The 25,289-nt window shown below is 40.6% G+C and overlaps 1 protein-coding gene and 1 long non-coding RNA gene across 2 annotated transcripts in view; one reads left to right on the forward strand and one right to left on the reverse strand.

The window, feature by feature from the left end:
* The window catches only part of cacna1ea (calcium channel, voltage-dependent, R type, alpha 1E subunit a), a 90,772-nt gene extending 83,080 nt beyond the window's left edge, over positions 1-7,692 (forward strand). The window contains exons 38-48 of the mRNA XM_078258988.1: positions 19-146; positions 1,696-1,792; positions 3,162-3,267; positions 3,349-3,456; positions 3,606-3,706; positions 4,582-4,688; positions 4,938-5,106; positions 5,380-5,508; positions 5,749-5,896; positions 6,033-6,214; positions 6,419-7,692. Coding sequence (XP_078115114.1) covers positions 19-146; positions 1,696-1,792; positions 3,162-3,267; positions 3,349-3,456; positions 3,606-3,706; positions 4,582-4,688; positions 4,938-5,106; positions 5,380-5,508; positions 5,749-5,896; positions 6,033-6,214; positions 6,419-6,973 — 1,830 coding nt within the window. The 3' untranslated portion in view covers positions 6,974-7,692. The remainder of the gene's footprint in view (positions 1-18; positions 147-1,695; positions 1,793-3,161; positions 3,268-3,348; positions 3,457-3,605; positions 3,707-4,581; positions 4,689-4,937; positions 5,107-5,379; positions 5,509-5,748; positions 5,897-6,032; positions 6,215-6,418) is intronic.
* Positions 7,693-8,930: 1,238 nt separating this feature from the next.
* LOC144523438 (uncharacterized) lies at positions 8,931-23,548 on the reverse strand. The gene is made up of 3 exons (XR_013502513.1): positions 23,399-23,548; positions 17,203-17,334; positions 8,931-12,827 (listed from the first exon to the last, which is right to left on the reverse strand). It is a non-coding gene; the product is annotated as an uncharacterized LOC144523438 (long non-coding RNA).
* Positions 23,549-25,289: the final 1,741 nt, after the last annotated feature.

Genomic DNA, 25,289 nt, shown 5'->3' on the forward strand with positions numbered 1-25,289 from the left:
CGTTTGTCTACTGTCCAGATGCTGAACCTGTTTGTGGCTGTGATCATGGATAACTTTGAGTATCTGACGAGAGACTCGTCCATTTTGGGTCCTCACCACCTGGATGAGTTTGTCCGGATCTGGGGGGAGTATGACCGTGCTGCCTGGTTAGTGTCTCTCTGTCTTAAAGCAACACATTTAATCAAAAGTACAACTGTGCACATACAGATGCTACAGTTTCTTTGTGATGTCAAATTATGTGTTCTACAGTCATGCTGTAAAATATAAACTCCATAATACACTTACACATATGGATGAAAGTAAGAGGTACTCTTCTTAATCCACATCTAACGTCACAACAGTTGACACTGTATCTAATATTGGATGTAACAAGCAATTGTGGGGTGTCTGTCTAGCACGTTTAACACCATCTGAACTAGTTGCAACAGATAAATGACAACAGCTACCGATAACCATGTAAAATATTTATGTATGTGTTTATTATAGTTTGGTTTTTTTAAAGTTAGATTTATTGCTGTTTGAATGTCCTAAATCTACTCTTTTGAGGACAAGAGGAGAGAACCTTCAGTTAGGCCTCATTCACCCGATACACAACTAAAGACATATATGTTCTTTCCAGTGGTAGGATCCACTATAAGGAGATGTACAAAGTTGTGCGCACTATCTCACCTCCCCTGGGCTTTGGAAAGAACTGCCCGCACAGGGTGGCATGCAAGGTTTGGTTCCCCCATATCAACAAACCCTTCTGCCTCTTTCGTGTGGGATCCTTCCTGACCTCCTCCTATCCCTCCTTTCCTTCCCTTCACCTGCTGTCACCGCCCTGCTTGGCCTTTAGGGGTGTGTTACTCAGGTCAAAGAATGACGACACTCAAGTCTCAGGGTACTAAGGCACAGGACATCCCTCATTCAGGATTATAAGTGAACATTTTAGTTTTATCAATGCATTTAAAATGCTTATTGTTGATGCAGTTGTACAGCAATTTATATATACATCACCTTTATTTATTCAGGGAGGGTCAGTTGAGAGCAAGCACTCATTTCCAGTGACGCCCTGATTATATGGCATACAAAATAATAACACATACAAAACCACCGAACAACTTAATATAAACTATACAGTTGTAATACACAGTACACACATAAAGCTGTTACAAAATGCACATGTACATTCAGTATGCATGGCTTCATAAAGAAAAAACAGGGAAATCCTGTCTCTTTCTACCTTTTGGATCTGGTTTAAAGAGGAGTTCCCTCTCACACACACACACATACAAAACGCTTCGCAACGTAAGTATTTGATATTTGTACCAGATCCAGTGAGGTTGTCATTCCTTTGCTTATCCTGTCCAAGGTTTTCTCCTTTCCCAGATTTCTATGCCCTGGTGGCAGCATAGAAAGAATACAACCTGTTTTATTTTCTCCTACTTTTTACTCCCTACTCCTGTGTGATGCCTTGGAATAATCCTTTCTCTTGTATCTCCTCTATTCATGTTCCTCTCTTCTACCCTCCGCCCCCTCCTGTGCTCTTTCTCTCCTCCATCCCTTGGGAACGCACTCCTGATTCCTCCACTGTTATTCAATTTCTCCTCCACCTCCAACATCATCCCTCTGCCTTCCTTCTCCCCTTTCTACTCCCTCCCTCTTTTTCCTTCCCTCTTTCTCACTCCCATCTTCATGGCTACCTGGCACCCCCAGTGGTCGTATCCATTACAATGACATGTATGAGATGTTGACCAACATGTCGCCACCTCTAGGCCTGGGCAAGAAATGCCCCTCCAAGGTGGCATATAAGGTAGACTAAACACTAGAGCCTAACAGGCACTTCCTTCATGTTTTAATTAACAAGGACAGGTGCTGTAGAAACTCATTTTTTGTGTTACACATTGGAAAAGCAAGGCTTTTTTTTATTGTTTATATGGTGCAGTTTTGCTTGTTGGAACCGTTCCAGTGTTTTTTCATTGGCAGATGATTAAAGCTACAGTAATGATTTGCCTGTTTTGCTTTGCATCTTGGCAGAAAAATAAGGCACCATTATCTGTTCGCTGTTATCTGATGAAAGAGTCTCTGTGGAGTGTATTGCTCAACAAGTTAGAGAACATTAATCAGAAAGTTGTCAAACATCTACATGCTTTGTCTTTCGTCGAAGTCTGCTGTCAAATGTTCTCATGTCTTTCATACTTACTTCTTCGTTTCTTACATTGACCTGTCTGCATGTGCCTTCTGCCGCAGCCCAATGTTAGATCTGTGTGTAATATGAAATGTACTGTGTGTGTGTGTGTGTGTGTGTGTGTGTGTGTGTGTGTGTGTGTGTGTGTGTGTGTGTGTGTGTGTGTGTGTTGTTTGGGTATTTGTGTTTGTGAGTTTGCGAGCCTGCCAGCATGCTCCATTGCAGATGAACACTGTTCTCTTACTTCCGAATGTGTTTTATGAGTTTTATCTTCTTTTTTTTTAAATGTGTCTGTATTTATTCTGTGACCTCAGATTGTTATGTTGAGATTGAAAAGTTTACTTTTTCCATTACATCTTGTCAAAACTGTTTTCTTGTAATCATCAAATAATGACTGTATCTTGTGTCTCAAAACAAGATACAGTAAATATTTACAAGGTTGTCGTCTCCATCCTTCTGCATCTATCAGTGTAGTTAACTTCATTTAAACAAAGCAAACTAGGCTATCTGAAAGTATGATTGAAGTGGAAACATTTTCTTCTGTAATGATGCCCAGAAAGGCCATGGTTGCTTAATTTTTTTTTTCAAGCCAGTTACCCTGAAATCATAATTTGATTATCTAATTATCTCGGTAACAGATTTATGGGTGAGTAGGCTGAGCTCAGTTCCAGCTGGGTGTTTTTCCTTTGAGCTGAAACATATTCATATGTTGTTTATAATAACACAGTGGCATTCCTTAACAGTGTCAAATCTAAACTATTCATTCTCAAGTCTGTAAGCTAAATGAGTAAGTAAGTATCACAAAACCGTAATTTGTTATCTTGAGTTAATGACAATATTAAGTCATTACGACCACAAGATAAGAGGACTGAAAAAACATTATGATCCACCACAGCCGCTCTGGGCTTCCACTTTTTCATTGTGATATGTGGTGTAATTGGTTGTTGGTGTGCTGAGTTTTGTCTGACTATGATGCTTTCTCTGCTGCCAACAGAGACTAGTCCTGATGAACATGCCTGTGGACGATGACATGTCCGTTCACTTCACCTCCACCCTCATGGCCCTTATCCGCACCGCCCTGGAGGTCAAGATAGCCCGAGGTCAGACCGAATATCATAAAACGTTACAGACACACATTCACTGTGATGTAAAACTCATTAAATCACACTTTTTATCTCCAGGAGGGGAGGATAGAAATCAGATGGACCTGGACTTACAGAAGGAGATCAGTATCATCTGGCCTCATCTCTCTCAGAAGACGTTGGACCTGCTGGTTCCCATTCACAAAGGTGATATCAGTCTGCATCAACAGCACCATTATTCATATGTCAATGAAAAGATATACATGTTTGCTATCATAGTAGTTGTACTGGTAAATTTTATTCCATTTAATAATGTACTCTTGAAGGGTCATGTCTGATGCTTTCTCCTTTTTCAGCCAGTGACATGACAATTGGGAAGATCTATGCCGCCATGATGATCATGGACTATTACAAGCAGAGCAAGGCCAAGAAGCTCCGACAGCAACTGGAGGAACAGGTACTTTTCTTTTTTTTTCTTTTTTTTTAGGTGTATTATGATTACATGTTTTGGGTAAATGTATTCCCATGAAGCACCCAGCAGCCACTGATGTGCAGTGGCTTCATTGCATAATTCTGCTCTTTTCATATTGGTCATCATTTAACAATTTACATTTTGTATGGTTGACCTGTTTGGTTTAAAGTTTAGCTTGAGATTTGTATGTACTAAAACCCAGTCAGTTTAACATTGAACTGAGTAAAACCTTTAAAGTATTTATACAACAAACTGAAAAGACAGCACATACATCCTAAATGAATGATGTGAACTATAACTGTATAACTGGTTTCAGGATTCTTTCAGTGACATGTTGCTGTAATTACAGGAGCATATTTGTTTTCAATTTGTAATTGTTTTTACTTTCAAAAAGGTAGAAACATGCACATAATTTAGACAAACCAATAATAGCATACTAGAAAATAGTAACACATATTATGTAATGCAAGCTAAGAAAGAAGAAAAGATTATAAAAACAAAAAGGAAAGAAGGAAAGAAATATAAATAAAGCTATTGCTAGCTAGAGGTGAGCTGCAGCTCTATGGTGTTTTAAGCCCCCAACGTCTCCTTCCAGGCAGTGCTGCGACCGTTGACTTCAAGGCACCTAACTCTAACCTTAACCCTAACCCTACCCATAACCATAACCATTGCCTAATCCTAGTGCCTTCCAGGCAGCGCTGCCTGGAAGGAGACGTTGGGGGCTTAAAACTCCGATAAACTGAGGTGGGGGTAAAAAAGTCACATGTCAAGTCATAGTTGATTGGTAGACAGTAGGATTATAGGAGCGTATTTGTTTTAATTTCCCATTTCCCCCTGCATGTGTTTTTCTCTCCCCATAGAAACATGCTCCTATGTTCCAGCGTATGGATGCCTCCTCTCTGCCTCAAGAAATCCTATGCAATGCCAAATCTCTTTCATTCCTCAGGCACAGTGCCGGATCTGCTCTGTAAATATTCAACTTTAATTTACCTCACACCGTTATTTAGATTGCTTTGTGGTTATTTATGCTGGTAGGAATAGATGGATCTTGTTTTTCTGTAGATCTGGTCAAGGACTTTTTAGATGCCTTCTGTTCCTTCATCATCATCATCATCATCATCATCATCATCATCATCATCATCATCATCAGCAACAATAATTGACAAATGTATGTGGGTATATAATGCAGTTGCCCTGTCGGTTTGTGCTCCTTCAGCACCAGAGGAGGTTTTCTGGCACTCAGCCCTATCTCTCCACAAGAGATGTTCCTGCAGCCGCTGTCCCGCTCCAGGGAGGAGACGGAGGAGGAGGATGACGGCGACTATCGTTCACCCTACCACCCCTACCATCACCCGCATCACCAGCACCATCATTTACAAACACTGGTACCCACCTACATGTAGTATTGAGAGAGCTGCATAATTATTGTCAGCTACCTGGTCAAACAAAAGTCTATAAATGCTAGTTTTACTGCTGCAAGAAAAATATTATAATTTGAATGAACACACAAACTATATGCAACATCTGTACTGGGACACATTGTTTACACATGTTAAACCATTATCAGAGCATCATTATAGAGACTCAGCTTGACTCTTAAGACAAAGAGAAATAAATAAGAAACAACCAGCCCTCTTTTTTGTGATATTTCTGTGTAGGTGCCAGATGTAGTGGAGTATAACCAAGTGATGCAGCAGGCCAGGCAGGACGCAACAGTTATTAAATCACCTCAGCGCACAGCATCCATCAGAGCTTCCTCCATGCCCAGACTGGCTGTTGATCCACCGGTAATAAAAGAGTAATAACCTTTATTCAAACCTAAATTCAGCAACAAACAAATCTTGTATAAGAAAGTGCTTTGAAAATCAATAAACAATTGAAACAAATTAGTTAGAGTTTGCTCAGCACATAATGTATGTATGTAGGCTATGCATGTGTGGGTGTTTGTTGGTGAGAGAGAGTGTGTTTGCTGATTCATTCATGGTTACTTAAGTGATTCCTTCTCTGGTTGTTGGATGTGTGTGTAGCCTGGGATGTCAGCAGACAGTAAGCTGATAAAGCGCTCCTTCTCCACCATCGGAGACCAGTGTGTGAACGGCCTCTGGCAGGAGCAGCACTCTCTGGAGAGAGTCAGTCCTGACGGCTCGTACAGGCCTCGTCAGAGGAGCTACAGAGGTCACTGAACACACATGGCACTACATTGCATTTCCTATAGTCTGATACATTTTAGCAATAGCAATGTCAGCATAGCAATGTTTAGAAGTCATAGTCACAAAAAAATTTCCTTTAAAAAAAATGACTAACCTCTTAGGTTCAAGAGTCAACCACAAAGAAACAAGCAGTCATGAGAGAGGGCGATCTAAGGAACGGCGCCACCTACTGTCTCCTGACGTGTCCCGCTGCAACTCTGAGGAACGCAGCCGCGATCCATCGTGTGAAAGGAGACGGTCACGTTCACCTAGCGAAGGACGCACACACACCTTACAGAGACAGGTAGAAGTACAACAGGGTTTATTACACACTGAAGCACCAGTTAGTCTTTGTGACCCAACGACGTGCTGGTTTGTATCGCACAATGAAACCAGGGACTGTTTTGTACCTGTGATTGGATGTGAATCCAGTGAACCACCTGGAAGAAAACCAGTGTAGGAGTCTATAACAGTACTGCCCTTACTATTGTGCTTGTGTTGTTTGCAGGTAAACACAACAGGCAGCCCTGCCCATTCAACCTCAGACTCCGGCACTCCTCGTAATCGGCGCCAGCTGCCACAGACACCCTCCCGGCCTCGGCCGTTCATCTCCTACTCCCCTCTGGTCTGCCAAGCCCACACCTCTCCAGCACCAGCAGCCTCCTCAGAGGGACAGACCCAGCCTCAGGATGGCGCTGGTGGCTCCACAGAGAACTTGTGGAGGGCTGACAAGGAGGGCAGCCCCCTAACTGCAGGTCAAGGGTCATTCGGAGTACAGGTTTCAGGCCCGAGCAACCCATCTCCTCACCGCTACATCTCAGAGCCCTACCTTCCATTCCATGACGACGGCAGCGGTGGAGAGGCAGGCGACGGGCAGGAGACCCTTACTTTTGAGACTGCCATAGCAACCAGCCTGGGACGGGCCAACGCCATAAGCTCCGCTCCTCAGCTCAGACACTCTTGGCAGGTTCCTAATGGCCATTTCCGAAAGCACTTGGGCCAAGCGAGTCCGGCTCGAGCCAGCGAGCTGCTAAGTGACACAGACGAGGACGACCGCTGCTAAAGAAAACAGAGACGAAGAGGATGCATAGAGCAAGTGGGCACCTCGGAGAAGCTCCACAAGGCTTAAGCTCCTCTGTGGCTCTGAGAACTTGTATTCTCAGTACCAGTAGCATAACAGGCAGGACTCCACTGCTATTTATCTGGATACTTGGGTGTCTGTCTGCAACGTGTTCTTGTGTGTGTTTGTTGTAGGTAGAGGGAGGCTGTGTGTGTGTGTGTGTGTGTGTGTGTGTGTGTGTGTGTGTGTGTGTGTGTGTGTGTGTGTGTGTGTGTGTGTGTGTGGTAATGCATGTGTGTGTACTCTTAATAGAGAAAAGTTGCCAAATCAAGAGAACAGCAGAGACTGACTGTACTATAAGTAGATCACTGCAGGCAAACCCAAGCATTGCCAAGCCTTCCCACACAAGTTAGTGTTTTGATTGTTATTTGAACAAAATATGGTGAGACGTCTATCCAAGGTGTCTTTGAATCCAAGAAACTGATCTCAGTACGTTTTGTGTAGGTGAACATAGAGGTAGCATGTAAAAATGTAATACAATGAATGTATTTTAGCTTTTGGTTCTTATGTTAAGGTCATTTGAAAGGGTTGCTGTTAGTATTGACTGTGAACAATCGTAAGGGTAACAATGAAACAGAGTTTGATTCAATCAGATTTTGCCAGTTTATAATTTAAAACAGTTCCTGTTTACAACAAGAGTATCCACGTGGTTCATGGGCATTATGCAGTCACTAATCAATAGATAGTCAATACAGAAAATCATGTTCCAGACTGTAAAGTGAGCAAAACTTCTAATAAACTTATTTTTTCTGTCCTTATGTGACAACAATGACCTCCAACTGGAGCAGCACAGTGCAGATTTATGTCGCTCTGTGGTGTGAAAAGACACTTAAGATCTTGGACAGATAACAGAATAAGATATGTTTTGTCTCAGGATACTGGACCATTGAATTTGAAAACATGAAGGACTAGAAGTGTCTTTTACAGGTCTGTCAGCATGATATCAACGTGACGAGATCACCAGTTGACTACTCTGTCCATGGACTACAACGGCTTTGGCCTGAGGTACCACCATCTGTAGGACAGACAGCCCGCGTGAAAGGCAAATGGATGTTCATTTTTCACGTTTCTTCTTAAGCCATTTTCTTCTGGTACATAGAGCCAGGGTCTATTCTTCTTCAGGATGTGTTGACCTCTTTCATGTGATGATGAGAAATTAATGTCCTTTTTACATGTGATGCAACATGGATGCTTTTACAAAAGAGGAATCACAGGCACAGTATGGTTTGTCTATATGTTAACTGCCACATTGTTTCCGTCACATTGGAATGTTTTGCTCAGTAGAAACGAATGTTACGGAATTTCTGTGCTCCAGTCGTTTACACATGCATGATATGGTGACAGTTAGAGAGAGACAGAGGTGTGTCTGTGGCTGCCGGATTGTTCTTATTTAAATGTGTCCATGATATTAAATGGGATTTAAAACCACCTCACCAACAGAGTAATAATGAAACAGCAGGCATAGAAATGTTTATGCTTTTTTTCAGTCCCAGCATCCACTGTTAATATCTTCGAACATTCCACCTTTAGACCATTTGTTGTTCCCCTTAAATAAGATGTGTATTTATATCATGTGCTGTTGTATTAATGTAATATGTTGAGGTTGACATGTTTCTGAAATGTGAACACAGGACTTATCTGGACTGAGGATCCACAGGCCAGAAGAGGTCACACTCCCCTGCTGGAGACCCAAAACAGGAAGTCCTGGACTGAAAAAGACATGTTTTAGCAGAGAAACCTCCTTTGAAGTGTGTTGATTCATACAGTTTACAGATTAGGTTAAGGTTTCAGCCTGTAGGTTATAGGACCGTGCTTAACATGTACAATGCAGCCTAGGACTTAACCTTGATGTACAGAACAACCTAATCTGTGCCTGGGGAAGCTCACCCAAAGAGTTCCCTATCAAGCCTGGATTTCATAGATAGAGAAGCTTTCTGGTAAATATGTAGTATAAACTGTACAAAATAAATCCATGTTTAATTTATTGCACCGTTTATATTTTATTTGAATCATGATGCCTGTCTATGACTTTACAAAAGAAGTGTTTACATATCTGTTCAAAGGACCATTAAAGAGAGATCACTTGTCTTTTCTGTACTGGCTGATGTTACCTTTATAACTTTATATGCTTAATAATGTAACTATATACACAATCACCTAAAGGATTATTAGGAACACCCTACCAATACCGTGTTTGACCCCCTTTCGCCTTCAGAACTGCCTTAATTCTTTGTGACATTGATTCAACAAGGAATTCTTTAGAAATGTTGGCCCATATTGATAGGATCTTGCAGTTGATGGAGATTTGTGGGATGCACATCCAGGGCACGAAGCTCCCGTTCCACCACATCCCAAAGATGTTCTATTTGGTTGAGATATGGTGACTGTGGGGGCCATTTTAGTACAATGAACTTATTGTCATGTTCAAGAAACCAATTTGAAATGATTCAAGCTTTGTGACATGGTGCATTATCCTGCTGGAAGTAGCCATCAGAGGATGGGTACATGGTGGTCATAAAAGGATGGACATGGTCAGAACAATGCTCAGGTAGGCTGTGGCATTTAAACGATGCCCAATTGGTACTAAGGGCACTTCAACTGTCCAATTTTGATGAGCTCGTGCAAATTGTAGCCTCATTTTCCTATTTTTAGTGGAGATGAGTGGTACCCGGTGGGGTCTTCTGCTGGTGTAGCCCATCTGCCTCAAGGTTGTTCGTGTTGTGGCTTCACAAATGCTTTGCTGCATACCTCGGTTGTAACGAGTGGTTATTTGAGTCAAAGTTGATCTATCAGCTGGAATCAGTCAGCCCATTCTCCTCTGAACTCTAGCATCAACAAGGCATTTTCCTCATTTTTTTAATTAAGGCATTAAGATCAATTTCCTAAAGATTATTTTTGTATTCCTCTTTTTAGTCAACTTTTGCATGGGTGTCCTAATTTTTTCACATTATTGTATCTTTTTTTTCGTGAAACCAGACGGTCTGTCTCAGCAAGTGAGCACACCACAGCAGTGTTATCTCCATCCCAAAGCAAGGGATCATGGGAGAGACAGAGGAAATGTGAAACTTGTAGGTGTGAAAGGTAAGCAACTTTAGGATGAGGTAAACAAAAAGCAGTTACACTGTGTTTCATCAGTCAGACGCACCAGGTTCATATCAAGAGTGCTGCATTTTGTTTTGATTACTGCAGTTATCTAATAAAGTTTATCATGTTTACAACTTTCAAATTCCTAATGAATACGGCCATGCGGAAAAACCTTCAATCTTGTGATTTGTCCAAATGAGGTGTAAAGTATCCTTTTTCATTTTCTTAAACAATGCAGTGCAGAATTGTGGCAGTTTCAATGTTGTTAGAAATTATTCCAGTTCATGTCAGATAGTGCATTAATAATCTATTATCTATAATCTATGTCTTGTGTTTGCAGAAGTGGATCTATTACAGCTCTTGGAAATGCAGTCAGCCACTCAATGTCTCAACAATAGAAGATGACCGAAGATGTCCGGCATATCAGATTGGACAATATGCCACACTGTCCCTACCAATAGCTACAGTATTCGGCCCTCTGTAAGTATTACCAAGTAGGCTCAACGCAGGAGCTAATGTTAAAACCTACTACATTACTTCTCAGTTGAAATTTCCAGTCATTAAAGAGGGTTTGGTTTCATGAGTCATGTCCACAACACAGCCAAAGGTCTCCACAGGAAGTCATCTCAGGCCCACTCCACTCCAATCCACTCCACACTGACCCAAACTATACTACTACTACTACTATACTAATACTACTATACCAATAATACCTTACTTACATACTAAAAATGTTACCTCGCCAGTCTTAGCAGCAGTACGATTTTATAAGAAGTTTATATCAGCATGTATTTCTAACAAAGACGATATGTCAATATTGTTATTCATTGTACATTCTTCCCCAATGTATTCATGATTCAAATTCATGTAATATGTTGAAAATGAAAGAAACATTGTAAAATATTTCCACGTTATACAGAAACTCTGCTAAATCTGTACTTGAAATCTATATCTTTTACTCCAAAGGATGATTTTTCATTTTCAGTGAGCAGACAAGGTCACACGTGACTGCAGTGAACTTGTTTATCTAGGAAGGCTTTTCTTTCCCTTGATGTGTACGTTGAAAGGATTTAGCTGAAGGCTTTGGTGTTAAACTTGACCTTGACTGTTTACACACATAGGGTACTAATGCTGTCTGAATCTGTCAGCTTTGTGATACAGTTTACGTTCACTTGTGAAGCGGCTCTCTATGAGGAAAGTCTTTAGTCTTTCTGTGACACCACAACCATGGGTTTAAAATCTACACTGTCCTGTATTCTCATCTCACAACTGTCCATGTCCAGTGAATGATCAAGTAAAAAAGTGCATGTGAGCCATAGATGTGAGCATGTGTATTTGACAAAGTGTGTATGTGTGGGAGAGTCTTCTGTATGTGTACATTTATTTGTGAATGTGTTAACGTTTACGTGACAGTTTTCCTGATGTGCTGAGTGTGCTGATGCGTCTGGGTCAACAGTGGTCAGAGGAGACGCCGCTATTGGTTATGTTAGGGCAGAAAGGAGAGGAGCTTTTTCAGCTGAAAGTGGGGCTGAGACTGCCGTCAGTGCCTGGGAACAACACTATGAGTAAGAAAACTCAAAACCACACAAGCAAATATCCACCACTGAATGTGTAGTATAAGGTAAAAGTAGTGGAAAGAAAACGATTGATCTTTTGATCTAGGTGTATTTAGTTGTCAATGTGTTGCATATTTCTTGAAAGATACCAAAGACTTTAGGGGTGTAACCGAATGTCTCAAGTTGGTGCTTTGCAGATCACACAGTAAATTGCACAAAACATAATTTAAACTGGTTTAGTTCCCAAACTAAGTTTGCTTGAATTGATGTTTAAGTCTCTTTGCTTTTAGTTATTTCTATTAGAAAATATTAGAAGATATTAGGTTGAACGTTAGACCCTCCACCAAAAACCCAGCAGTAGACACATAGACCAAGTCTGCGTATTTGGATTTTTCTGAGGATGAAAGAAACAAGAGTCAGCATTCTTCACACTTTCACATTAATGCACGCTGATTTCAACCTACACAACTTGCTCCATCCCAAACGCATCCCCTGTAACTACAGCTAGCTTTAAAGTCACTATGTGAATGAGATTATTATCATATTTTAAATTATTCTGATTAGTTTTTGTTTGTTGAAAAATGGCACATTCTCAGATTTGTGCAGTTTGTGTGTTGCTTCCAGCATTTCAGCCCAGTCATCTTTTGACACTATCACTTAGGGACATGATAGGAATTTTCAAATTGTACACATAGTGGCTTTGAAGAACAACTAACACCTCCGTCACAGCTGGGTGTGGTCAGACTTTCAATCAGAGAGGACAGTAAAGCACTACTGTTGCCCTGTAGTTACTCTGAAAGGTAGAGATTCAACAGAAACATGTTTGCTGTATGTGACAGTAAAATTCTCACAGGTCTGTCTCACAGGTTTTCCTGCTGGTCCTCTGTGGGATGGACTGTGGCACAGTCTCTCCCTGTCTGTCTTTCTGTCCAGGCTGGAGTTGTATCTGGACTGTTGTCTACAGGAGAGCACCCCCTGGCGTTGGGGCCTGGAACCGCAGATCAACACTTTAGCCCTGACGCTGTTGGGAGGAGCTTCTCATCCTCACACCACACACCCTTTACCGTAAGCCCCAACCCTCCTCGGGCAGCAGCCTCTCGCTCTTCTGATCTTCATGTCACATTCCTCACCTGGGCCACAGTCCTCCCATCCTGACCCTGGACAAAAAAGATCGAGGAGGGAGGGCTCAATGTGAAGTTCAATGGCAACGTTAAGCATAATGCAGTTGGTTAATGTGTTAACTGAATTAAAAGCAGTCTACAGCAGGGGTGTAGTCTCACAAAACTATTGGAATCTCAGGATCTCTATGAACAATATAATGATGTCATCTGTGCATTTCTGAAAACTTTGTAAAAAAAAAAGAATCACACCACATGTAAACCTTTTAGATTGTCCTTATTTGTCTTACAGTAACCCTCTTTTGTGTGGACTGATGAAGTTGGAGTAGGAATAAAACCAGAATAAAAAGAGGCTGATGAGATGAGCTTCTCAGGATAGGAAGCTCATCCCAAGCCCACATCAGTGACAGCTGTGTTTTCTATTTAGTCTCACCTTCGCCATCAATCTGCCCTGACCACAAAGGACTTACACCTACTGTATAGCAACAGGCCCAGTAGACAACACACCTAAGTGTGCTGTTGTTCACACTCTGTTCTAACTTTCTGAGTATTACAGTAAGAGGTGGGCCTGGTGCTGTGTTGCCACAGGAAGCACAAGGGATATGTATATATCTGTGTGTGTGTGTGTGTGTGTGTGTGTGTGTGTGTGTGTGTGTGTGTGTGTGTGTGTGTGTGTGTGTGTATATCTGTGTCTGTTTGTATGAGACTTTGGTCTGTTGAGTTCATCTTCTCTCTGGGTTGTAATTGTGTGGTCAGTCAGGCCAGCACTGAGCTCAGACCTCCACAGAGGGAGGTGTGTTTTTCAAATTCAGCTCCTGAACTTAAGAGTGTAAGGCAGCTTCAGTCAGAGGAGTCCAGAAGTTTTCTTTATCAGAAGCCATGCAGGGTGCTGTGGTGGTGGTGTTACTGCTACTGAGCTGCGTAAGTCTGATTGTCTGTATCTTTGGTCTCTGTTCGAATGTTGCTGATGGATTCAGGTTAAATTTGTCGAGCTTTCTGACAACTTAGCTGAAAGATGATCTTGTCTGTTTAGATTTTGAATGTCTACATAAATTATAAATGCAAATGGATCTGAAAAACTTGCTTCATTTCTAAAAATATTATTCGGAGATTCAATTACATCAAGAGGATTTGGAATATATCTTTATTTTTCTTGTGCCGTGTGGAAATATGCTTTAAAAAGGCTGAGTAGTGAGTATTTAGATACAGTACATCATCTCATAAGCTTTGGAATCACACTTAACTCTCTTATCTTCAATTAGCTTTTCTGTTGCATTTAATGGGGTTTATGTGTTTTGGTATTGGCATTACTTTTGTCTGTGTTTCTTTGTGAGTTACGTGGTGTTTCACCAGAAGCTCAAATATGTCTGCATTAGGTTTGGGGGGTTCTTACATATGCATGTGAGGGGATGAGAGGCAGGAGAAGATTTTCACATCAACGAGTAAATCTCATAAAATGCTCTGTAGAAAACCTTTGGTACTGGCATCACTTAAAGGAGTGATGCATCTATTTATCAAACAGTGCTACATGTTGACTGCCGACAGCTTTTTGTCATGACTGACTTAAACAGTCACACTTAATATCTGTTTTTGTTTTGTCTTATTTAAATTTAGGCCTGGTCTGTAAATATAGGCCTGGTCAGTAAATATTGTTTTCACAATATAGTTATTAGCAAAATTACTTAGTTTGTTATTTAGTCAGTCAAGAGTATTCCTCTCATACATCAACAATCAGTCAATAAACAAATAATAGAAAAAAGTAGGCACCTATGCAATCGAGCCAGAATTTTTTTTCTCTCTATTGCTTATATTTCCTTCACTTTCCTTCACTCAGGATGAAAGAGGCTACACATAACGGCAGTAGTATGTGATCCATAGCACAGTCATATCATTGGGAGTGGAGGCCAGAGAAAACGTATGGAGGACTCCAGCTCCAATGATATTATTGTTTTTCCCCCACAAATCGCTCATTCATTCTTCAAGCTATTATGGTAATTTAAATGTCTGCATTTTGTATCTGCTGCACCACAGCTGTATAGTTATAAAAGTTCAGTATACGCAACCTTTAAAGCCGTATATGTAAGATGAGTGTTTCTGACCATGCCGACCCCTAGTGGTGGAATCAAAAAAGACACTGTAGCAGACAGCAATGTCATGCAAAATGATTTCACTGAAGCTGAGAGTTTGGAATGAAACTCTTTAAACTGGTCACCATCTGTCTTCTGTTTGTTTGTGGTGTGTTCAGGGCACCATCCAGCAGATGATCTTTGTCTTAGGAGATCCAACAGCAGCAGAGCAGCACTGTCCAGATTACAGCAGCACTTGCTCAGCTCTGACAGACACACAGGTACAAATAATACACTACTGTCATATACCAAACACTTTTCTAAACTTTAGGGTTTTACTCACAAGGTTTACTTCCTGATGGCATCTGTTTTGTTGCTCTATTTCCTGATATTATAGGCACAGTGCTCCATCAACCATAACAGACAATAATAAAGACTATGCTTATCCAAAAATACACAACATTTTTGTTGTTTTATTATGTGTAATATTTTATCACTATACCTACTATATTATAAATTCCACTTTAAAGGCCTGGCACATACACACAGGTGTTTTCAATTATACCTCAACAGGTTGACGTTAGGAGGAGCTATGCTGAAAATGATGTAAGCTCACCAAACTTCATGCAACAAAACTAATCAGGGAGATAGCAATTAAGCTTAATTTGTAAACGCCCACATAGTCTCATTAAAGAGCTCGAATTAGGCAAAAAAAGTTTTAAAAAAAAAATACCTGTGTTCTGAACTGACGGCGTGTAGGGCCTTTAATTCATCTCTCCCAGCCCCACTCCATTCATCCACTGTTTGCCGTTCTAAAAAGTAAGTCTGTGCCTGAGATGGTATTAACATGTTAGTGTGAATCCCACCAGAAGCATCTTTTCTATGGGAGTGTTATCATTTCTGAACAGACGCTTTTCACGCCACCAAAAAGCGCACAATACTGAACTGTAATTTTGGCTTTTAGAGGCATGGCCTTCAATCTTGTTCGAATTGTACCATTTGGGCATTCATTATTGTTATTATTATTATTATTATTCTGCTGTTGTTTATTTATTAATTTATGTCCTAAAATGGACTAATCGCTAAATTGCTTTGGAGCTATTCAATACTGGGACTGAGGAGAATGGCAATTACAACAGTACAGAATTTACTGATACATCTTGACAGAATTTCCTGCTCTCCTATCTGTTATTCTCACTAAAGACTGTGAATTGGAGTTCTGCACACACTGTGCATGTTGGGTAATATCTTGCCTTATGTAAACCTTTCCCAGGAGGTTGTAGCTATAGATGAGGTGACCATTCAGCCCAGGATCAGAGTATCATCCAGACCAGAAAATCCCCCCCAAGACACAACTCTACAGGCTGGTCCCACTGAGCTGACACCCAGACCGGATCCAGTGAGCAGCACTTCTCCTCTGAAGTTACATCCTGATCCAAAGGATGTAGATACCAAAGTTGTAGTAAAAAACCATGCTGACACAGACACTAAGACTGTAGACTCAACCAATGGAGAAAAGGGTAAGGAAGTAAATAAAGGTGTCTATCTGACTGGAAATGAGCAGTTTTCTAATGTGCACCCTAACATATTAGGGACAATGAAGGAACCTTGGAGCACAGGAGGAAGGCATCAACCATTCATTAAAGCAAAGGAGAAGTCCAGAACAAGTGAAGCATCAGTCTTGGAAAGTATTGAGATAGTCATTTCAAGCCTTAATGTTCAACCTGAGAACCCCACAGCTCCAGGCGTCTTATCAAGAGATGCAGAAACTGCAAGTACAGAAACATCTTTCTCCGATGGGCCACGGTTTGCTACTAGATTTACTCTTATCTCAGGCCCCATCACAGAATCAAGGTTTGTCACTTCCAGTGTCTACCCTTCATCTGAAGGAGTAAGGGAGGCGCGACAGGAGGCATCACCACTAGTCTTTATACCTCCAGTTTCAGTGGACCCATCAGCTAAACTCTCAACTCAGACAGAAGGAAATGTAACTGAGGACTTTGCTGTACCTCAGAAAGATCCAGCCCCAAACCTGATTGTTTTAACTCCCACACTACAAAGTAGAGAAGCACTAAGTACTATGAACATTGAGGGTGAGACGGGTAATGTTTCAGCCAGTGAGATAAAAGAAAAAGAGAATATGGAGGACAGGTTGCAAACTGTTTCACCCCAAACAGAAACATTACCACAACAACGACTTCCAGATGGAGAGCAGGGGAGTGGGACAGAGACGAATGAAGAAGAGATAGATTTAGAGGAGGATAAGGAAGTGCAAAGACATGCAGAGATGGAAAAAGAAAGTTATGATAATGACACTGACATTTCTAAGGATTATATTCAGACCTCACCTGATCGGATCTCCCAGTTCAGCACTGAAGACACCTTCATCCAATCAGAGACTGAACCCCCGCAGCAGCCTGTTAAAGCAGCCAATCAGCAGCCTACATACACAGTCAGCCATCACGGGGCAGAATTAAGACCTGGGATCAGAGGTCAAAGGGTAAGGCACTGTTTACATTTAGCAGTACCTGTGTAAATGTTCATGATCAATAATCAAAGCTGGATTTCACTTTTTTTGTGTGTGATACATTTTTTTATTAGCTCCTTCAGACATACAAAACAAATTCCACAATGTGTGACAGGTAATGTCAGATGGCGCACAGAACAAAGAAACACAAATTGAACAAGAACAAAGACCCTCTCCCACCCTCCACCCTCTGCACCACACCTTGCTGGATTTCACATTTGAAGTTATTTTTATCTTGGTATACTCTAAACGTCAGATGTTATCACAGTGACACTGAGGGTGAATTACATTATAAATGCATAAACAAACCACATAGGAAATTTAAATCTATTTGTGTGATATTCTCATCTCATTCTCTGTCATGACCTTGGATGTAATTGAGTTTGCGTGGAGCTGATTTGATGACTGAGATGGCAACATATATCTGTGTCAATTCTAGCACCTAGAAAGCCATGCAACTGTGTGTGTGTGGTAGAGGGGAGGGATTAGTCTCTTCAGTGTAAGCCATTGTCACCCTCCTCTGGCTAAACTGTGATACTGTAACCATAGGCGGCAGGTGAGGTGGAGGTTTGGGTAGGCTAATGTGGGAGGGAGGTAGATGCGGTTAGCCTGGGCTCGTTCATGCCTAGGCCGCATACACATGATCCTTGGTAAAACCGCTCTGAGGAGGCGCTCGTCATCAATATATTTTATGTAGCCTGATTGTTTTTTTAGTCCACTCCTGAATCACCCATTCCCCCTTTCCCGACACTGCCTTTGATTACCATGATAACCAAACCAAACAGACGAACACAGAGCGGCCACAGTGCTTCAGAGGCGCATTCAAAAGACTTGAATAAACGCTAAAGGTTGAGAAGGTGTTCATAGTGACAAAAGCAGTAGGCTTTGTATGCTTTAACTTTAGCGTAGTTGTGTGTACAATATTGTAACGGCCGACAGGACGCCGTTGTGCCGTGCGCTGAAGCACTGCAAAGGCTCATGAAGGCAGTTTTACAGTCGCTAGATATCTAGATATCTAGCGACTAGAAATGACTAGATATCTGTTTTATGCTGATAGCACCAGCACATATTTAGACTTTTTTTTTTAACAAACTTTATTAACACAGTATTTTTACAATACAAAAACCCACAACGGTACAGGGAGTAATTTTTCCAATGTGCACACAAAAATACAGCTTACATTTTCAGTTCATAACTTAAATCATGTGGCAATGTTGTCTATAGTGCTCCTCAGGAGATGAGAAGTCTTTAAAACTTTTTTGTTTTTAAATACTTTACATACAGAGTCAAAGTATGTCTGAAGTTCACCATAAAACAAGTATGTGCTGGGAAGAAACTGAAGAAATCTGGCCTTGTGAATATGATATTTGCCCAAAAGAGACAACAATTGTATCACGTTATCAACTTCCTTGTTGTTCAACTCTACATTCAAAAATAGGACCATACATTCTGTTATAGGGATCAAGACCTTATGAGTCTCCCAAATCAATAAAGAAATTGATCCGACAGCTGTTTAGAGATCACTGGATTAATGGCCATTTAAAAAAAACAAGGATTGCAACTTCCGAACCGAGACGGTACTGCACCTCTTCTCTTTTATAGCCTAATCGAATAATGTTACACAGTCAATTGCAACACATGATGTCAGAATTTAACACTTGTGCTTTACCCTTTACAATAAAAAGCTATTCAGCTGGGCCCCTGGTTAGCTCACCTGGTAGAGTGGGTATGTAGAGGTTTACTCCTTGATGCAGTGGCTGAGAGTTCAACTCTGACCTGCGGCCCTTTCCTGCACATCATTCCCCTTCTCTCTCCCCTTTTAGAAATGCCCCAAAAAAAATACCTATAAATATTTCACTGAGAGGTTACACAATAAAATACATTACAAACACACGTGGCATATTACTGTCATTTAAAACACTAACCAAGTCTTGCCTTAAAGCAACACTAGGTCACTTTTCCCGCTTCGGTCCCCCTACAGGTTGGAAGCAGAATTGTCCATTACATTACATTATGCAAGTTTGCCAGATCGGGTAGCGGATCTGTAGTTCAAATGAACTGGACAATGTAATGTAATAGACAATTCCGCTTCCAACCTGTAGGGGGACCGAAGCAGGAAAAGTTACCTAGTGTTGCTTTAAAGGTGCTGTAGGTAGGATTGCAAAGATCCAGGACTTAGCCAAAAAATGTGAACATCGACAACTTCTCAGTCCCTCAGACAAAACAGTCTCCTAAGCCCCTCCCCCCACAAGGGAGAATGAATGTGTGTGCATGAGCAGTGATTGACACGCAGTTAAACACCCCCCCTGGCCATGATTGGTCCATCTGAACAGGGAGCGGTGGATTAATGCAAATCACACTACAGGCTGTAGGTGGTGCCAGAGGAGCTGGATATTTTTTTTAATTACCTGCTTCATGTAGTTCTACTTGAACATAGGGTCAGTTTCAGCAAATATGACAGAAAGTTAGTTTTATAAGTCTTACCTACTGCACCTTTAATGTAGCAATATGCGCAGCTTCTTTTTGGCATTGTAAGCATCAATCATTTCTTCTGCTTTGACTTTTTCTGTGAGGTCACTCTCAGTGTAGCAGGCTTGTGTTGACAAATATAATTTACGACATTGTCATCAATATATTTTATGTAGCCTGATTGTTTTTTTTTAGTCCACTCCCGACTCACCCATTCCCCTTTCCCGACACTGCCTTTGATTACCATGACAAACCAAACAGACGAACACAGAGCGGCCACAGTGCTTCAGAGGCGCATTCAAAAGACGTAAATAGAACGCTAAAGGTGGAGAAGGTGGTCATAACGACAAAAGCAGTGGGGTAATACAGGGAATACACGGGGTTTGTATGCTTTAACTAAGCGTAGTTGTGTGTTCAGTACTGTAACGGCCGACAGGACGCCGTTGTGCTCTGCGCCGAAGCACTGCAAAGGCTCATGGGACTGTGTGCTAAACGGTTCCTGTCTTGGTCGAAGTATGTTTTAATGATGTTCTGTTATTGTTTTGGGTGTGCATTTCTGTTACCTGGGTTTAGTGTTGATTTAGTGTTCAGGTGTATCTGCATGTATTGGTGTAACCATGACCTAGACTTGGGTGGGGATTAATGGCTTCTTGGCAGTGAGGGTGCATTCAATGTCCTTGAGTAATATGGGATAGTGGTGTGGGATACTGCAAAATTGGTGTTGCTCTGATACCAACTAAGTAAATACAGGGCCAGTACTGCTGATACTGACACTTATTGATAATTAAGGTGGATGCATCATCAAATTGCTGTATCTAAATTAATTGACCTTTAAGTGTTGTGATCTTTCCTTTGGATTATTAATAAGTTAAAACCCAGGACAGAATTTTCATATGCTTGTATAATTTAGTTGTGTTAACACTGTATCTCACAGCCTTTTTACTAATTATACAGCTTGCCGTTGTTTTATTTTCGTCCTGAAAATATAGCCACACGGCGCTCCTCTTCCTCTCTGCCATTCTTCTGCTCTGTCTCTGTCCTGCTTGTGTGTGTGTGCGAGTCTGGCTGCCTGCTTGCTTGGTTGTCTGGCATCGCTGAGTCACGTGACGGTACAACATCAAATCACAAGAGGGAGAAGGAGGAGCAAAGTGGGCCTGCTCTGCTGCTGCTCTGATATTTGGATCGATCCGCCCACCACTAATATGGGAAATAACCCGTAGATTGACACATTACGATCCCTGGGATAGCTTCGGGTGGGCTTAAGTCTACCCAAACCTGTATTACCCGCCACCCCTGAATGTAACCCTTTTGGACAGACTGAAGACTGTAGGCCTATACTGTGTTTTCATACCAGAAGTTAGCAAACTCCCCTAACCCATACACTTACCCAGGATTACACACAAAACATTACATTAATCAGAATTCAGACATAATAACTATCTGTATTTCTTTACACAGTTAAAGTTTAACTTGGTTTTTATCCCACCCTGCTTTTATCAATAAGTCCTAATGGGTTACAGTATCTTATTTTTTGTAGTGATAATTATTTAGATCTAACTGTTTCTCCTCACTCTTTTATCAGGGGTTGCAGGGTCCACCTGGGCTATCAGGACCACCAGGGCCTAAAGGAGACAAAGTATGTACTGTATTACATTAACCTCAATCAGGAAATCATTTAAATCAACATTTAATCAAAAGACTATAAGTTGAATTGCTCCTAGTGAAGATCAGATAGTGTCCAACATACTGCCCAACTGCGCAGCTTGACACAGCTTTTAGCATTATTATTAGGTCGTTGCTTTTGGTTACGTTACATTACATGTCATTTAGCTGATGCTTTTATCCAAAGCGACTTACAATTGCTATATATGTCAGAGGTCGCACGCCTCTGGAGCAACTAGGGGTTAAGTGTCTTGCTCAGGGACACATTGGTTGATGTATCGCAGTGGGAATCGAACCCCGGTCTCCCACACCAAAGGTATGTGTCATATCCAGTTAGATGAGATACAGTTAGATATAAGTAATGGATACATAGCTAAATAGTTTGTTAAAAGTAATAGATAAATGGTTGACACCATTAACTGTAGATAAAGAGGTTGATACACCAGCAGTTTGTACACCATACCTGCTAAGTTACAAAATGGCAAAGAAACAATGTAAAGCAGTGGCAGGTGAAGGGAGCTAGCGTCTAGCAACCTAACTAAAATACACATTCTCGTTTTTCTCAGAAGTTGGTCAACCAAACCAGATATAAGTAAATATTAGCCTTGCATTTGTCAGGTGTTCAAAAAGAAATGTGATTCAAAATATGCTCATGTTGGTTTGTGTCAGCTTGTAACATTACCCATATTTTATTTACTAGCTAGCTTAGCTGAAGTTAACAGGATAACATTACCCACAAAACGGTTACTTTCAAGTGCAGATAATCCAGATGTATATCAAAAACTACTTATTAATTTAATTTAGGGAGAGATATATTTTTTATTTGTTATTATTTTATTCTATTATTTATTAGTATTTTTTCACTTATCCATTTATTTAATTGTCAATGAAGTAATTAGTTTTATATTATATAATAAAATAATATGATTTTATGATTATTTCATTTCACGTAATTATTTTATTTTAAAGATTATTTTTTGGGGCTTTTTTAATTTTATTAGACAGTGACAGTGATCGTGATAGACAGGAAAGGAGGGAGAGAGGGAGAGAGGGGATGACACGCAGCAAAGGGGTCAGCCCACATTGGGCGCACACTTCACAAGCCTGAGGTCGCCTCATTTTATGTAATTATGACCCAGATGTCTGCCTAGTCTTGAATTGCAAGAGGTACATCCCTTTCTATGTTATCTTCTTTTTTATTCATATGAAACTTTAAATTGTAATTCTCACAAAATCAATTAATGTTAATCTACATATATGTAGTTTGTGTTAGGTTGTATCCCTATGTCCCCCAACTATAACAATACTAAATATAACTCTGCATAACCTATATCCAGTATCACTAATCAATGAAACATATGAGCCCTCATAAAACTGTTGAATGAGCTACTTTACTAAAATCAAACAAAACCTATTTTCATATACATGACTTGTGATAGTTCATCAGTTAATTTATGTTTGATGTAAATTGGTCTCTTCACTCAGATAATCAACAACACCTCCACTCCTGATAAAACCTCAGATTCAGCGACTGTGTTTTCTGCAAGACAGCGATAATTGGTTTAGACCACATCTGTAGTTTAAAGTGCCCATATTATGAAAAAAACACTTTTTCTGGGATTTGGGGTGTTATTTTGTGTCTCTGGTGCTTCCACACGCATACAAACTTAGAAAAAAATCCATCCATGCTGTTTTGAGTGAGATACGGTTTCTGAATGTGTCCTGCCTTCAGTCTCTGGGCAAGCTGTTCAAAATCGAAACGAGCTGGCTAGCCGCAACCGTTAGCTCGTAGCGAATACTAATGCTAGCATGCTACCTCGTTCTCAATAGCAAAGCACTGCTACAACACACACAAGTTCACCTTAATCTACAAAAGAACTACTTACATGTGTGCCCTCATTTAGAAGTCTTCCCGCTAATCCTGCCTTGTAACTGACCGAAGTTGGAGAAACAGCCTTTCTTTTACTGTCTATGGAGCTAGCTAGCTGACATGATCTACATCTGAGCTACTGCGCATGTACGAGTGCAATCAAAGATAGTACAGAAGAAGAAGAAGAAAAGAGGTCTCACTCTGTAGCTAAAACAGAGACCAGCTGAAAAGAGGATCTGCAGCAGTGAGAGAGAGCTGTGCAGTACAACAAAAATATGGTGTTTTCTGAAAATTAAACCATGTAAACCTATTTTGGTACAACCTTAAAATACAATTATGAACCTGAAAATGAGCATAATATGGGCGCGTTAAGCTTCCGAGGGCACAACAATCATATTTAAGATTTATTTCCAGATTATACAGGTTTAAAACCTTCTGGTTTAAAATCAAAAAGGTTCTAAAATGTCCAAAAGGTACAAGTAAGTTGATGTTAAGGAAGTGCTGTATTTTGTTCCAGGAGTCAGGTGCACTAAAATTAAAAATAGCTTAGTGGGTTATCAACTGTAAATGAAAAAGACTCATTTTTATCTCTGTCAGTTTTGATCAAAATGTAGATAATGTTATCTAAACTTATCCTGTTTGTCACATTGAAGAATCATATTGTGTTCTGTCCTCTCAGGGCTATCAAGGCGTTATGGGCAGGACCGGGCAGACAGGATATACAGGCCCCATTGGGCCTCCTGGCATGCCTGCCATCGTTGTATTTAAAACCTCTGAAGAAGAGTGGGAGGCTTTCAAGGTAAACTGCTGTTGTAGCTCTGACATAGTCACCTCTCGCTCTTTGGTGCTACACACTTGTTTGAATTTGGATCTGGTGAAAAAAGTAATATTATGCCAATATACTAGCTGCCTGTTTTACTGGTTTTCACATACTTATTGAGGGTGTTTGTTCGTTTGTATATTGAGCCTTCACAAAAAAGCAGTTTTGTAGTATATGAACATATAAATATCAGTCACATTGTTATACATGTATTCATCTATATTTCAGTATTAATAAAAACATATACTGTTTTGCATTTTGGACTATTGTCACCTCTATATATGTAAAGCATTAAATATACCTAAAACCTACAACATTAATAAAGGCTTATCTTATCTTAACTTTATTATGGCAGATTTGCCAGTTTAGTTTATCTTTTTTTGCTGATAATTACATTTGTTGTAATAATTGATGAACATGTGATAATTACACGTTTAGGTTATTGTTTTGAAAGTTTGTTATCCATCCATCCATCCATCTTCGTCCGCTTATCTGGGGTCAGGTCGCAGGGGCAGCAGCTCCAGCAGGGGACCCAAACCTCCCTTTCCTGAGCCACATTAACCAGCTCTGACTGGGGGGATCCCAAGGCATTCCCAGGCCAGTGTAGAGATATAATCTCTCCACCTAGTCCTGGGTCTTCCCTGAGGCCTCTGTCCAGCTGGACATACCTGGAACATCTCCCTAGGGAGGCGCCCAGGGGGCATCCTTACCAGATACCCGAACCACCTCAGCTGGCTAGCTTTTCGGGCAAAGTTTGTGATATTCAATGGAAATCGGTTTGAGGATCATTTGTGAGAGAAATAGGTTTACGATACAAAAATAATATTTACTCTGTTTTATCCTTGCAGAAAAAGAAGATCTATAAAAAGCTGATTTCTTCCTGGCCGGTAGGTGTTTGTCGTTGTGTTTGTTTGTTTACTGATGCAAGTTAGTTGAAATCCACTTAGTTGGAATCCTGAACACCTGCTGAATTTCAGCTAACTCCAACAACAGTATTATTACTTTATTTACAGTGTAAAACAGTCTAGTGTAAAACAAAACAAAAACAAAAAAAACACATGTACCGGTAAACCTTCAAGGATATGTT

Source organism: Sander vitreus, chromosome 9 (genome assembly GCF_031162955.1).
Source record: "Sander vitreus isolate 19-12246 chromosome 9, sanVit1, whole genome shotgun sequence".
NCBI lineage: Eukaryota > Metazoa > Chordata > Actinopteri > Perciformes > Percidae > Sander > Sander vitreus.